This window comes from Cuculus canorus, chromosome 12, assembly GCF_017976375.1.
Source record: "Cuculus canorus isolate bCucCan1 chromosome 12, bCucCan1.pri, whole genome shotgun sequence".
Lineage (NCBI taxonomy): Eukaryota > Metazoa > Chordata > Aves > Cuculiformes > Cuculidae > Cuculus > Cuculus canorus.
This window is the reverse complement of record NC_071412.1, coordinates 20,906,896-20,921,994: the sequence shown is the minus strand read 5'-3', so window position 1 is coordinate 20,921,994 and position 15,099 is coordinate 20,906,896. Positions and strand designations below refer to the sequence as shown.

The 15,099-nt window shown below is 41.6% G+C and overlaps 1 protein-coding gene across 2 annotated transcripts in view; it reads right to left on the bottom strand.

The window, feature by feature from the left end:
- Positions 1 to 3,328: 3,328 nt before the first annotated feature.
- Positions 3,329 to 15,099, bottom strand: part of MTMR10 (myotubularin related protein 10) — a 32,502-nt gene continuing 20,731 nt past the window's right edge. For both annotated transcript variants that reach the window (XM_009555327.2, XM_054077233.1), the window contains 11 exons: positions 12,687 to 12,777; positions 10,110 to 10,284; positions 9,616 to 9,703; positions 9,353 to 9,441; positions 8,224 to 8,354; positions 8,050 to 8,119; positions 7,787 to 7,857; positions 7,012 to 7,181; positions 5,531 to 5,701; positions 4,454 to 4,636; positions 3,329 to 3,928 (listed from right to left, as the gene is read on the bottom strand). In XM_009555327.2, the coding sequence (XP_009553622.2) occupies positions 3,329 to 3,928; positions 4,454 to 4,636; positions 5,531 to 5,701; positions 7,012 to 7,181; positions 7,787 to 7,857; positions 8,050 to 8,119; positions 8,224 to 8,354; positions 9,353 to 9,441; positions 9,616 to 9,703; positions 10,110 to 10,284; positions 12,687 to 12,777 (1,839 nt within the window). The remainder of the gene's footprint in view (positions 3,929 to 4,453; positions 4,637 to 5,530; positions 5,702 to 7,011; positions 7,182 to 7,786; positions 7,858 to 8,049; positions 8,120 to 8,223; positions 8,355 to 9,352; positions 9,442 to 9,615; positions 9,704 to 10,109; positions 10,285 to 12,686; positions 12,778 to 15,099) is intronic.

The window sequence follows — 15,099 nt, the reverse complement described above, 5'->3', positions numbered from 1 at the left end:
GAGAGTAAGGCAGAACCTTTGCCCCGCGTGCTACACGTTCATTAACATACACGGCAGTCACTCTCAAAGTGATATTGTGGGCAGGCGCACACCGACCGCGCGCAGGCCTGGGGACACACCTGCACACACTCCTCTGCTTTCTGGAAGGAAAGAAACCTCTCCGGCCCCTGGCAGCAAATGGTGAGTGAAGTGGTGCTGCCACAGCCGGGGAGCCTGCACGGAGCTCTCCTTGCAGCAACTGTGACGCTGGAGCTGCACTTCAATCCTATCAACCAGCGTTTCAAATCCCCCCCGGCATGGTTTATAGAGTACAAAAGTCATGACACAACTGCCAGTAACGGCCCCAACAGCGCGTTCTCTAGAAACAGACAAAAAAGACAAGCTTCCTGGTAGTTTTTCTGCTCTTGCAACATTGAAATGCCATAAACAGCATCTTGTTTTAAATGGTGACCAGAAATGAACATTTGCAAAGGCGCACACAGTATTCTGTACACAGAAGTCAAAGGTAGGTACTCCCACCCCAAAACTGCTTTTGCGAGTTACTGACCAAGTTCAGAGCAGCCCCTGTGACTATTAATAAGGCAACGGTGCAGAGTGGAGAGGATTTTAACACTAGCATTTAGTACCTGTCTTACAAAGGTAAATGAAAACCACTAAGCTGTTTAGTTTCCTTCAGAGGCAGAACCGACACCCCCAGGCCCACGCACGCTGCAGCTGCGCAGGTACCGCCGCAGGAGAGGCCGAGTGGGCACTGGGAGGCAGAACCTCATCTGCCCTTCTGGCTTCCCTCCCGCCGGATCCCCCTCCCCGTGCCTGTTGCCCTCTCGGCCTCGCTCCCCTTTTGAGCTGTGTCAGGTTCCTTTTTCAGTCTGTTTGGCAAATGACACTTAGACAGGTTTTGTTCATTATAAAGGCATATTATTTTACCCCCTCCCGAGCTATATATATAAAATACAAAGACTATCTGCAGCATCTGTACACATCTTAGAACTGAAATGTAAAAATGTCTGAAATCTCCTTATAAAACACACTCTCGTTTAAATACAGTACCCATTTCTTCCCCCAAAGGGTACTAGCCTAAACATTAGTATTTTTTATTCCACCAGCTGCCTGTGTGGAGTAATTTATTTACACATTTTTGGTACCTTTAAACCAAAAAAGTTAGACTTTTAAGGGGGGAAAAAAAAAAAAAGAAAAAGATACCATAGTTTTAACTGTAATTTTACAATTAAAAGAAAAAAAAAAGTTGGTACCAAAAGACACTACGCACACAGGTTGAGGTCTTATGTCAAGTATCGGGCCGGGAAAGCAGTAAGCTAATGAAAGAAAAAAAAAATCACAAAAGCAAAGTAATACAAATATTTGAATAATGAATTGGACAAGGTGGATGACTGCTCCAGCACGCCTGTAAATGAACACAACTGGTTTGTGAACCATGTAACATGCTCAGACCGTCTTGCAGCATAATTAGGCAGTTGAGGTGAATGCACGTTTTTTCCTCACAAACAGTTGCCCAGAACCACGCTGGCACTGTCATGCCATGATGTGCTTGTCCTCGCGCACTCAGCTCCTTTGCATAAACAGGTTTCTGGGGGTTTGGCTAGTTTCACTAAAAGAGGGAGCCTGTGTCCTCCTCCATCCCCCTCAGCTCACCGTTACCATCCCGCTTATCCCCACCAACCCCGCAGTGCCCCGGTGGCACGAGCCAGGCTCCTCTAGCACGAGGCTGCAGCACCGGCACGGCCACACCAGACCCAATAGTCTCTAAAATAAATACCGAGCAACCTCAAGACATCCAAACCCCAACCGTGATTTGGGCTCTGCCAAAGACCAGTTTGGTTTTACAATCAAATGAAGAGCTCCAAATCCTATCCCTCCCACCTTTGTTTTAACTCTTAACACACACACAGTGTATCATCCTCGTAGGGCTTCTCCCCGCCCCGACAGCTGAGGAGGGCTCCCAGTCACTGTAGGAGCCCTTCAGGGCCTCAGCTCCCGAGTCAACACCTGAGCAGAGGCTCAGTGTCAGTTCAACAGTGTTTGTGTTTTACACAGAAAACAGCTAATACAAACTACAGCCTCACTGTCAGAAAGCGGCTGATGGGAGCCTTAACCCACAGGAGTGACACATTGCTATTCCCCCACTCCCCAGCACACTTTTCCCTCAGGCAGTGCTTATCCATTGCCTTCTCTGCAGGGACACACACATGTGAGAAGAAGGCACCAGGAACCCCTGTTCCACCAGCGCCTACTCTTAAGTGACAACAGCACAAGCCCCTGTGGTGGGCCTGGCCCCTCGGAGCACCTCATCCCTTCTGGAACCCAGCAGGGCTGCAGTACAGATTCTGCTGAAAGCTGCTCCATCCTGCACTGGCTTGAGGGGAGAGTTGGATCATGATCCATGCTGGGATGTAACACAGAGTATTCGAAGTGCTTAATAAAACAGTGAGGCTTTCATGAGACTGAAAACCAACATTAACCTTAACGAGGAAGAAGCTGCCGGCTCCTGAGTGGGCCTTTGGGCAGAAACTTCTGTCAGAGAGGGGGAGGCGGGGGATGGAACGAGAACTTACCTACCAACCTACTGTAAAAAGCTGAGGGGCGTCAGCTGCGTTAGCGAACTCCTGCTACTGCTTCCTCCCAATTCAAGGCACTTCTAAAGCTACGACAATACCAGATCTACAGTGAATGTTTTAAGGTTAACAGTGCATTGTCCTGAAGTTGGTTCCTAAAGTCAAGCCCACGACAAAGAGCGCAAATCTGACTAATTGTTAATGAATGTCATTTGGGGAGAGAAAGAAAAGGGAACAACCTGGGCCATGGGTGCACACTGCTTTAACACCGCTGTAGGTGATCCAGTCACAGAACATTAGTTTGTATCTGCATTCCCCCCAAGAGGTGATCTGATAAAACAGCTTGTTCCCAGATTGGAGCTGTTGGTGCCGTGTCCGCCGTGCCCAACTACTCTGATTTGCCAAGCTGTGGCAAGAGGCACCTCAGTCACCTAGGAAGGAAAGATATTTCAAGCAGAACCCTTGTTAATGACCACAGCAAGCCTTTCAATTAGCTACTGAAATGCTCTATCGCATACACTGAGCCAAACCACAGAAATACAGGAGGGCTTAGGGACCAGCAGCCCTAGAACTACCGAAGGCAAAGTTGTGCGATTTGAAGCGTGACTTGCTTTGCTTTTAAATATTTGTGCAAAACTTACGTAATGTTTGTATATAAAAATTATTACAGCTTCCAATGCTGCATTTAGCAGTGTTAACTTAGAAAAGACAAAACGATATGCTGTATTCTCCCCAAACCTTTAAACTGTCATGTCTTAGTCTTCATTCGCAAGCGTCTCAGTGGACAGCCAGATTTTGGCACCACTTAAAAATTTGCTTAAAGGTGTTCCCAGAATGCTCCGTCTGCATAGGTTCCCTACAGGAGAAAATGGGAATGAGGAGGAGAGAAAGTCCGGGGTGCCAGAGGTGTCATTTAAACCATTTGCTCTGAAGTACATCCTGCTTTGATCCAGTTCTGAGCAGTTGCCTTGTGAAGAAGAGTTGCTTTTGTACTGCCGAAGATTCCGGTTTAGCATGTCTACTTCATCCGCCAGCAAAGAAACTTTATGGAAAGCAGTGATGAAGCCACCATGATTGATCTGGGCCTCAGGAACCCACCGGAAGTAGCAGAGTTTCCACAGTTTTATTTGTGTTCCAGAGATGCGGGGTAGAATTACACCGTGCAAATCAACAGGCTTTGCAAACCAGTCTCTGAAGTACTGTTCCATACTGTTACTCTGACTCTCTGATTGCTGCAAAAAGTCCGGTTTCAGTTTTAGTATCAGAGAGTTTCTTCTTGGAAAGAACTCCTGCTCACTGATGATTCCGTTTTTTAATGCTGGGGGGGCACCTCGCAATGTGGAGCTGTAGTTTTTCTGCAGAAAACAAATACTGGTAACTTTCCACTTTTATGCTCATTTGAATAGCAGGTTTCCCTGAGCTGCTAGGACGCACCATCCAGGGAAATGATGTGACCTTTAAACATTTCCGCGCTCCTGAGTCACTACTGCAGGGCTCACAGGGCCACCTGTGGCCCTTAAAAAGAAATACCTGTGTTTTCTAGACAGGCTAAAACCTTCAATGATTAAATTAATCAGTATTGACTGAAAAAAACTAACAGCCCTTGGGGGGAAAACAGTGGCATGTCATCTCTTCTGCACAACGTGAAACAACACGGGTGTCGGCAGGGAGCTCTGCCATATCAGAAAATGTCCCAGAACCCAAAGCTCAATAATTTACTTTTACAGAAAATAACTTCTTTAGGCTGGGAAGCTCAGAGAATTAACGCTCCTAATGCTAAACTGAGGGTGCAAACCACTATGTAACTGTATTTTTAAGCACTAATACCTGGGGTTAAGCACAGGAACAGCCCACTCACAGACAGACAGCACTGTAGTTACCTTCGAGCGTTTAAAACTTTTCACTGCTCCGTTTTGTACACATGGTGCACTCTTTCCAATATAAAAAGGGTTGTGAAAGAGCAGACGATCTCTGCTTGTAAACTGAAGAGACCAGTCCCAAACGCAAGGAAATTTGAGGCCTTTCTCATCGCCCAGCTGAATATTTTTGCTTATGGCAAATTCCTGCAAGGAGTTAACATTCAGGCATATTAAAAAAAATCAAAGAAAATAGGCTTATTCACAAATCTTAATTATAAACTGGTGCATAACTAGTGGCCAAGCAGCAGGGCTGTAATTCAGCAGTGGCTGCAGATGAAAGCAACAGAGTGGCGAGACTGCCTGCAGCTGGAGAGAACAGCTGCACCCCGGTTTGCATGTGGGCAACGCAGGACTAGTGCTTACTTGGTAAAAATCACTTTTAAATGACATTAAATGGTTTGTTTACTTTTACCCCCCCCCCAAACTGTTACTTATGAATACACTAATGGTCCCCATCTCTGCTTCTTTGTAAGGTTGCTACCTACAACTTTAAAAACAAAATATTTAACAAAATCAGTTCTAGTTTTATCAGTCGTCAAATGTTTTCTACACACAGTTCTGATGCCTGCCAGTTTCAAAAAGAAATATCAGTGTTCAGTTTCCTGCATACTTTCACTGTGCGTTACTGTTGGAGCTTCTCAAAGCCTCTTCCAACTTTTCCAACTATTTAAGCAATTATGTCAAGAGATTTCAAAGTTTGCCTGAAGTGTGAAATTCTGGCCATTCTACTGCTATCAGTCCCAGCTACAAATCTGTTTCCTAGAGGAGTACAAATCCTAATGTACGGTAACAATGCTTTCTAGAAAAAAAGAAAAAAGAAATTCAATAGGTTTTCTTCCTCAATATTTCCTGTCTGCAGAAAGATCACCTGAGAGGCCATTCTGATCATATTCATTGGGGGAGCTGAATATTTTGCCCTTGAACAGAGTGACAGTTTAAAAAGTACAAAGGAATACCAGTTAGCTGAGATGATGTTATTTCCAGAAGGGCAGGCTGGAGTCTCTTATTGGAAAAGGAGGTGTAAGGCTTCATACTCACAGTGCTTTCCTTTACTCGCTGATGAGGGCAGTTGAAAAGGAAAGTGCCAAACAGTGAGATACGTGCGCTGTCATACAATACGGTCAAGTACATTTCAGAAAACTCGAAGGCTGCTGGGTATTGTTCTAGCAGCTGCCACACACAGTCAAGAAACATCAAGAACAAAGGAGACTGGGAAAAGAAAGAGAATTATTTAATTTGACATACGCCTTTCCCAAGTCATACCGATTTCTTCTGCAGTCAGTGCTCCATTAGAGTATTTAGCCCCACCTCTCATGCGTTCCTCAACAGGGTAAACTATTCCAAGAGTTGCATTGAAATCACAGACCTCTAATACCCTGTATTCCTGGCTGAGCCACTTTCTCAAGCAACGGTGTCAACTGGCTTTCTCAGCGTTACCTCTCCACAGCCTTCCCTTCTCTTTAAGAAGCCAGCCTGTTCTTTCCCGGGCTCTCTTCATACTTATGTTTCTACAGAAACACCGTCTGCCATCTTGTAGATCCCTCATAATTTCCAATTAAAGCTTGCATGAGCCTTCCTTACTACTTGGCCTTATTTTCACAATGTACGTATTTCCTTTGTGTTTGAAATGACGGGAGAGCTTATCATTCAGCCATGTTAACTTCTCACTACACTTTCTAGCTCTCTCCACAGTTGCTCATGAATGGTTAAAGTATAAACTATCATTTATACAAAGCTTTAGAAATATTCTGCTCTTCACGGTTTCACTCTTCTGTATACCCTTTCCTAAGGTCAAAATATCTGCTTTCTCATTATTCACCCCGTTGCTACTTCAGTTTCTTTATCCTTTCATCCATTTTCTCTGCTCAGTGTTCAGTGTCCTCATTTTATCTGTCGGTTCCACTCTGGGGATACTGCTTTTCTGTTACTCCTGGGCACTGTCCCTGAAGAAAGCTACTCACCTAGGCTCCTATATTTTTCCAACTGCAATTACAAGTCTCTCCTTTGCAATGAAGAGGCCAAGCAAGATTAGCTGGAAATACTGAAAAGCAGGTATTCTGCTGTGCTCTATTAACCTGTCTGGCAGCTGCGTATCGGTTCAGAATGCTGCAGCGCTTCTCTATCAGCTCAATACTTTGAAAAGTACTGCATATGGATATGCTTTTGCATTAAAAAAACAAACAGGGATGAAAACAGATTCCCTTGGTAAAACAGACAAAACAAACACCCCCCTCCAAGGCCACCCCTAGCAACTCTCCCCCTTCTGTTTCAGTTGGCCCCGTGGGCTGTGCTAGCACCTCTAACAGTGCAACGCACTCGATGTTTCACTGACTCTTACACTGTGAGCGGATAAAGAAAATGTATCTCTATCCCAGAGAAAGACTCATTTTCTCTGACATATATTTCATGAGATTTGAAAGTATTAACAAATATTTTACTTTTAGATTCCTGTGTGAGTAAATGCTTGGACTGGTATTAACCAGATACTGTTATCAAAAACAAATACAATTCATTTTTACCTCTTTGTCAGATCTCTTTAAGTGGTTACACCTATCTAAAAACTGATATCCTGCCATGACCCATTCCTTCTGTATTAAACTTTGAAATCCAACAATAGTTCGAAAACAGGGATCCAGCATGACTTGAATGAGGGAAGCAGCAAGGCAGCTCAGGTCCCGTCCCTCTTCCTCTGCAAATAACATACAGAATGCATGAGATATAGAAGGTTATACAGGGAAAACACAGAATTCATTCTCAAAGAGCAAAAAGTGGCATGTGTGTCTAGTTTTTCTTTAAATTTCTTTTAAAACGTGCTTTTTGCCACCATGGTTGTTCTTGTAGTTTGAAAAAAATAAATTTAGAAGAAAAAAAATAGGCTTTTTTTATTTAACTGAGCCTTATAATCTAGAAAAGGTTCCTGCAGCATCCAGCACGGCAACGCATCACCAAGAAAAAAATACTCAGCTTGGCATTTAAACCCAGATGTGCCGAGAAGGGTGTTCATGATGCTGGAAGTTTTCAGCATATTTTCCACCCTAGTGTTTTGGTTCTATCATATCATTATCAGAATAAAAATCACAAAGACTCAAAGTCAAATATTCATCTGATGCTATGGACTGTACTAGAGTTCAGATACATAACAAAATCATTTTCCTTTCTAGTCCCTCAAATACCTAAAATATTTAGAAGAGATGGTGTTTATGTATAAAGATTACCATTGATTCTATCTAAATGGGTTTATCTAGATTATCACACTAATGCTAAGAATTACAGTGTGCTCTGTGGTTGTATTACCTTGCAGAACTACAGAAACGTGCTTGCACTCCATCATATACACCAGCTCAGCAGAATGCCTAAGAAACGATCTAGATGGGAAAAGAAAGGGATACAGCAATCAATAAAACAGGTTAACACTCTGGAAGAAACAATACTTGGGATATGCACGTTTACCTAACTTGTACATTAAACAAGAGAATCCTTCAACTGACTCCCTGGTTATTTACCCTGGTGAAAGTTTTTCACATCTCATTAACCATCATTTTATTAATGGTACAAACCTGATATACTCCAGCCAGCGAGTATTTTCCAGTGAGGACAGCCACTTTTCCTCAGTTTCTTCAAAAGGCTCTGCAACAAGGAAAGTAATTATATTGCAGAGTAACTTCAAAGAACTATTCCTATTAGCCAGATCTATTAGAATTCTTGTCTGAAGTAAGGACAGTCCAGCATACCATTAACACACAGCTGTTTGAGTTTGATATAGGCAGCTTGGATTTCCTGGATGCTGGGGAGACACTTGTCCAGATCAGATTTGTAAACATCACTTCTCAGGGGATGGCTTCGAGTTATTGCATTACAAATCCTAAGTTAGAAAAAGAATTAGGCACTTTATTATTGGAAAGGAGAGAAACAGTCCTTCAAGAAACATCACACAGTCTGTAACTGCAAACAACTAAAACCACATAAAACATGCACCTTATTAAAAAAAAAAAAAGTTTACTCGCTTATATTCAGGAGACAGATTGCTCCTGCCACAGAGCTACTGCCTCAAATATTTTTGGCGTTTGCTAGTTACAAAACAGAACAATAGGAATGCTGGCTCAGTGAAAAAACGTTTGGGAAACGAAAATGTAAGGCCCATTTACAGCTGAATGGCTCTCTTTCAACTTTAACTTTCTGCAATTTTTGTATGACTTATCCATGTTAAATAAACAGAACATATGTAACGTTTAAAAAGCCAGGAAATCTGACGGGGTTTCAAATAAAACTCAGAGATCGAACCTAGCAAACACACAATGCAAGTGCGTGATCTACCACAAAATGTCACCCTAGAAATTAAATCAAAGAACAAAAACTACCAAGCTAGTACTTAGGCAAGACTCTTGATACCCTCATCTTTCATCAAGGACATCGAATGACAAACACTTCACAAAAAGACCACGTGTGTTGTGGCACTAAATCCAGAGAACTGTATTACCCTATGCCGCAAATAAAAAGTTTTACTGCATCTCGCTGAAGCAAGAAGAAAATCTCCACTAACATAAGTTGTATATCAGTTACATCAATAGAAAAGATTGTCTGATCCTTTTATCACTAAATTCTGTTACTGGGATGACTACCCATCTAAAAAATAAACATCCCTTACCATTTTAAAAATTACTCAGTATTCAAAACCGAAGTAGACCTAGAACAGAAACTGTGCCAGAGCTGCATTCAGAGAATGGTTTCTCAGCAGCTCCTACACTATAAGCGTTTCGAAGTAAGTATCCTCCCAATTACCAGTTGCTGCTCTGTTACAAACAGTCACCACTTGTGTTATCCTACATGTCTGAGTAAAGAACAGCATAACGAATCATCTACCTTTGATCAATCCTCCTCTGTTGCAGTACATCTTTAATGTTGGCCATCCTTACAAGGGCACTCCCGTTAGGGTGATTCCAGGACCATGACTAATACAGGAAAAAAAAAACACAAAAGAAACACCACAATAACGTAGGTTGGTGTTATTCCACAGAAAATCCTTTCTCAATGCTACACAAAAACTATGTTAATTGGCATGCATATCTGTAAGATTAATACTGTACAGCGATCAAGAACAGTAACAGAATAAAGACTACACTTACTGGCATTCGTCTCCCAATAAAAGAGTAGGAGTATAGCTTAAGGTCTTGATCTGCTAAGGAAGATGGGACCACGAAGTATTCTGGAAGGCTTGAGGAGAAAAAAATGATACAAAAGGTTACTTTTCCCTACATATTTTATCAGCTTTTCTCTTGTTGCAGCTCTGTAATGCCCCAGGCTGTAATACTGCAGTGCTAACCTGCTGACCTGTGTGTCTGCGTGATCCCATGTTAGTGGTACAGCTCAGACGTGTTTGTTTAGAAATGTGCACATTTCAGAGGGAAATACAAAAGCATGAAAGCATCAGATACCAAAATATGACATTCCTTTTAATGACAACACTTGCAGGATCTTTCAGCTGAGGGCCTCTCCAGAGAGTGGCACATTCAAGAAGTGAAGTGCACAGGTAGGTAGGATGGAGGCTTTGGCAAAAGAGACAGGAAAAGACAGTGTAATTGCCTTGTTTTCTTCCACTTGAGTTGTAAGACAAACTTACCAAGTAGATATCATATAACCTTCATTGACTGAACAGACTCTCCACTCTGATGCACCCGTCCTTTTGATTTCTCTATCCCAATCAGAGTAAGTTTCAAACAAAGGTGTCTGCTGACTACTGGCACTAGCGATGCCACCACCGCCACCTCCTGGGTCTATTCCATTCACCTTCTTTGCTAGGAAAAGAAAATTCATCAATGCACATTTAAAAAAAGAGAAAAAAACCCCAACAACCCTGAAAAAAAACTCTTCACTTTCCTAATGGTAAAAGTGAGCCACAAGCACCGGGACTAATGTTGCGTACTTTTTCATTACAACAGATCAGTGATTTAATGCCAGATTGGCAATACATCAAGATGTAAATGTGTTTTTTCCTGCAATAAAATTGGTATGTTGTGCTGCCCGATAGAAAACAAGGCACACTGACACTCAGGAAAAACGTTATCTTCAGTCACTGGACGCCTCTCTTCAACATGCCAAAACTAACAATGTTTTAAAAACATGAACCCTTAACAGACGAAACTTCAAGTAGGTAACTTATGAAGAAAGCAAAATAAAAGATGATTTCAACAGCTTTTCCTTAGGAATGACTGCTGTATTAACAGCAAATACAATAAACTGAAAGCCTGGTTAAAATATGTAAATTAGCATGTGTGTGTGTATATATATATATTTATATCCACACAAAAAGATGGCCTACCATTTTGTGGCTAGCGACCAAGAAGATCATATAATCTTTCTAACACAGAACATCTCCTTTGGTGGTCATTCTTTAGGTGCCAAGGAGGCAGTCAGCTGTGTCAAAGGAGCCTACATTTTGTTTCTCGACAGTTGGTAGTAAATTTTTAGACGAAAGTGAAGTAAACTGAGACTCAACCCTATTTCCTCCCCACGAAAGCTCCTAGCAGGATTTAAGTGCCTGTCCAGACAAAGCAGAACACAGCGTTACGGCTCTACTGCAATCCCAGTGATGGTGCAGTTTCTACTTTCTGTATCTACAAACTTCATTCTTGCGCTGTACTCGGACTGCTTATGTTTTTCAGAAAATAAATGGACTAAAATCAGAATGAAGCAGTTGTTCAAATACAGTTTACAGGGAAATACGATAATTTTAAAAAAGGTATAATTTTGCCATTCAATGGCAGGATATATAATTATCGAATGTAGTCTGGGAAGTAATGATGTACGTATATAGCAGAGCAATGCAGACTCCTTATATTCCTGTAGATGCACAAAGATAGTATTTCACTAGCAAGGATACACAGTCATAAAACAGTGCTGGAATGGTAAGAGCAAAGGCAGAGATCTATTCTGCAAACACCAGGGTTCAAAACAACAAAAAAACCACAACCCAAACCAAAAGTACTTCAAACTCTCTTCTCCAGCAACTGCAGCATAGCAGAACACCTATTTTCTGCCCATTTTTGTCTGCTGCTCCGCAGGAACGTTTTTTACCCACCTTATGTCACTCTTCCACTAGGTATTTTTCCATACAGCAAATGGGATTTTAAGGACATCGTAAGGGCAGCTTTGTGACAGATTAATATTTTGTTCACACTCCACATTAACATTTTATTGTACTTTTATCTGCAGATCGGCTTTCTCTCTAGTACTTTAGAACACTGAAGTACATGGACCTTAATAACTGCCCAAGTTTTATCACGGGAAAAATTGTCTGTGTACTTATACGTGCCACATAATCACAAGCACACTTATTCTTGTGCATGCGCAGGGCAGTCACATAGGCATCTGCATGAAAACCGTGCCATTTTCTGCAAATTCAAAGGCCTGATCTCAGAATTCCACATATTCCGATTTTGTAACAGGCAGAGCAGTGGTTTCCAGTGGCAGCTGCTGAGTAAATATTTCAGTACCACAGAAGTACACCAATGGCACTTTTCCTATTTGGAGGCTTGTTCCGCTAGAACTGATGGGTTTCAGCTGTGTATTGGCTGGGGAGCACTAAGCAGTGACCGCACAGCATTACACTAGAAATCAAGTTCCAAAGGCATCTTTTTCAGGCTTACCTAACTGACAAGGTTCAGTTGGAGATTGGCCTTGAGCAGAGAGGGTGTGCTCCAACTCAGCAGGGGTGGTGGAGGTTTTGAGTGGGAAGAACTGCCTAGTAAGCCTCTAGGAAAGAAGGTATGGAGTCCCAAGTTGCACAAATCCTCCTGCAATACCACCAGAAGAGAAACTTATTCCCAAAAGAAGGGCAGGTGAACAAGCCTGCCTGATGGGAGATTAGGTAGGTACCTAGAATACCAATAGAGGCATACAATAGGAGGATGGAAGAGTGAATTGAGAAATATGAGTAATCATGCTGACATAAGTGCCAAAAGAGGCAGTTTGGGTTTGCTTCAGACAGGACAGACATTTCTTTTGATTTTGGTCATTAATGTCTACCACGATAAATGATTTATAACCAAAAGTAAAAGGTTGGGTGCAGGACAAGCCAATTTTATTACCCCTAGAGAAAGCCTCAAATGTTTTTTGCCATTGCTTCTAGACAGAAGTCTTGCTGGAATTACATATTATGAAATCAGACAAAAAGTAATCAGAATATTTTCCTACTTACCTGGATTATGATATATTTCCCCAACATACTCAAATGCAAATAGAAGCTGAAGATCCGTTGGCTGAGAATAATGAGCTATTGCAAGGCACACCTAGAAAAGAAACATTTATTATTGGTATTTATAGACACAGAATTTATGTCCTCAATTATGACAGCATGAAATATGCAGAGCAAAAGCTAAAAATCAGTCTTCTCATGTTTCATTTCCATATTTTATTTGAAAGGAGTGAACTATACAGCAAAACATACTCCTGTTTGCTGAGAGACCAGTACTGTAATCATAGTAAGTGAATTCATGACCATCTATCAAGAGTGATTAATTGATAAGGGCAGACTAATTTTTTTGCAAGAAAGGTCAGGCTGCAGCAGGCATCCTAAACATGATTCTCTGTATCAACAGAGATGAGCAAGAACTTGGAGCTACTGCGCTGTGCCTGCCCACCTGCACACAGAAGTAAGGGGGAGAACGGAAGAAAAGCACAACACAGGTGGTGAGCAAAGTACAGCAAAATCTCATTTGTAATTTTTTTTATATTTTTTTTTATAGAGTACTCATCAATGTAGTGTAAGAACTGCCATACCAAGTAAGTTCAAAAGGTCCACCTAGCATTCTGCTCCTGACTGTGGCCAGTGACTGATGCGTAGGGAAGAGGGTAAAAACAGAGCAAGCATACAATGAAATTTTACCATATTTTTCAACAGTTCCCACTTCAGGCACTTTCTGAACTAAAATCTGGTATCAGTCAGTATTCAACATCATTGGACAGGTATTTCTTCTAAAAAGTTTTAGTTGGGTGGAAAGTTTTCTGAAGTGTGACTTCCCTTTACAAAAGTCCTGTTGGTTATTCCTTAAAGTATCACACAACCAAAAGTTTATATATAATTAATTTTTTTAAATTTTTTTTCCAATATTTCACCCCATATAGGCATCAGGCTTGCAAGTCTGCATGACCCAAAACTCCACCTTCATACATTTCTGCTCTTAGAAAAGAAAAGAACGCTTCCAGGTTCTATGTCCATCCTGCATCTCATTAAGTTGTATTCCAAAATTATGAAGGCCATTGATGAACATAAATTAAAAGCAAATTGTTTGGTAATAAAAATCAGCTTTTCCTCCAAGTTACTTGGAAATGAGTAATTCGCAGTGGGAGATGTTTTCTTCATGTTAGTCACTTGTAGCTTGTCTGTCAGCTGAACAGCAGGCCAAAGATTCTCCATCAATCTCCCATTTCAATAAAAAGTGAGGGTTTAGGGTAGGTCCTTCTGCTAAGCATGGGGGATCTACAGTTAATTAAACATGCCAGCAATCACCCCCTTCCTAGTCCCCACCTGATCTTGAGAACCAAGCCATCAGGCAGTTTTTCACAGGGCAGCAACTGTCAGCTTCATCAAATTCTGCCCTAGCCTATATAAGTTTCATTCCAGATGACCCGATTGCATTCACAAGGGAAACCCACGCTTAAGTTCTAGATGCCTGCAGGTTTACAGCGAGCTCCAATGCTGTCTCTGACAATGTGATGTATTAATTAGGTTTAACGAGGCTGAGTCACATGCCCTGCCCCAGGACGAGAAATTCAGCAGATTTAAAATGAGAGAGATGCATCCTCAGAACAGCAGAGATTAACTTTGGACACAAGGAAGTCATGCCTTGGTCTTCGCATTCTCTGCAACAGTCTCAGACCAGCATCACGTAAGTGTCTGGTTTTCTACCTGTACAAATTATTAATTTTGGTAGAACTGCAGTAACTGCTATTAGCAGAGCATCTTCATTTACAGTAGTGAAGGATGAAAGCCTTTTACTACACTGATCTACTCTCAAGGCTTGAGGATGAACTGCAAGAAATGAAAAAATTCCATTGTGCTGCCAAATAAACACAACATAAATACACTAAAACCTGTTTTCAAAAGCAGCAGCTGAAATCTCTCACATTTGAGAAAGAGTATGTGTGTGCTGTGTTAAGAGGGGTAAAACTAGGGGCACATGGAGATGGCAGGCATTCAGATCTGGTTCCCCCAAAAATATGAGACCACAGCTGTGCTTTTGAACCCAGCAGCTGAAAAATGATCCAATGTGTTCCACAGTACAGACATATCGCACAGTATCAGGTACTGGATGGTTGAAACAGTCCACTTGTAGATTAAAACACAGGTTCAGGACCTCTAGTTCTGTTATTAGAAAAAAATACATATTTATCCTGCTACTGTCTTCATTTGTACAATTTAGACAAACTGCAGTCGTATACGCACCGAACAAGTATTAAGACACTCATTTTTAGTTTATTCCTCACTAAGTTAATATAGTAGTTTTATTGTCTCTAAGTTTCAAAAGGCAAATGCATTCCACAGATCTCAGCAGATTATCAGCATAAGTAGAAACCTCTTAAATTGGAAGATAAACATGTTTTACAGGAAA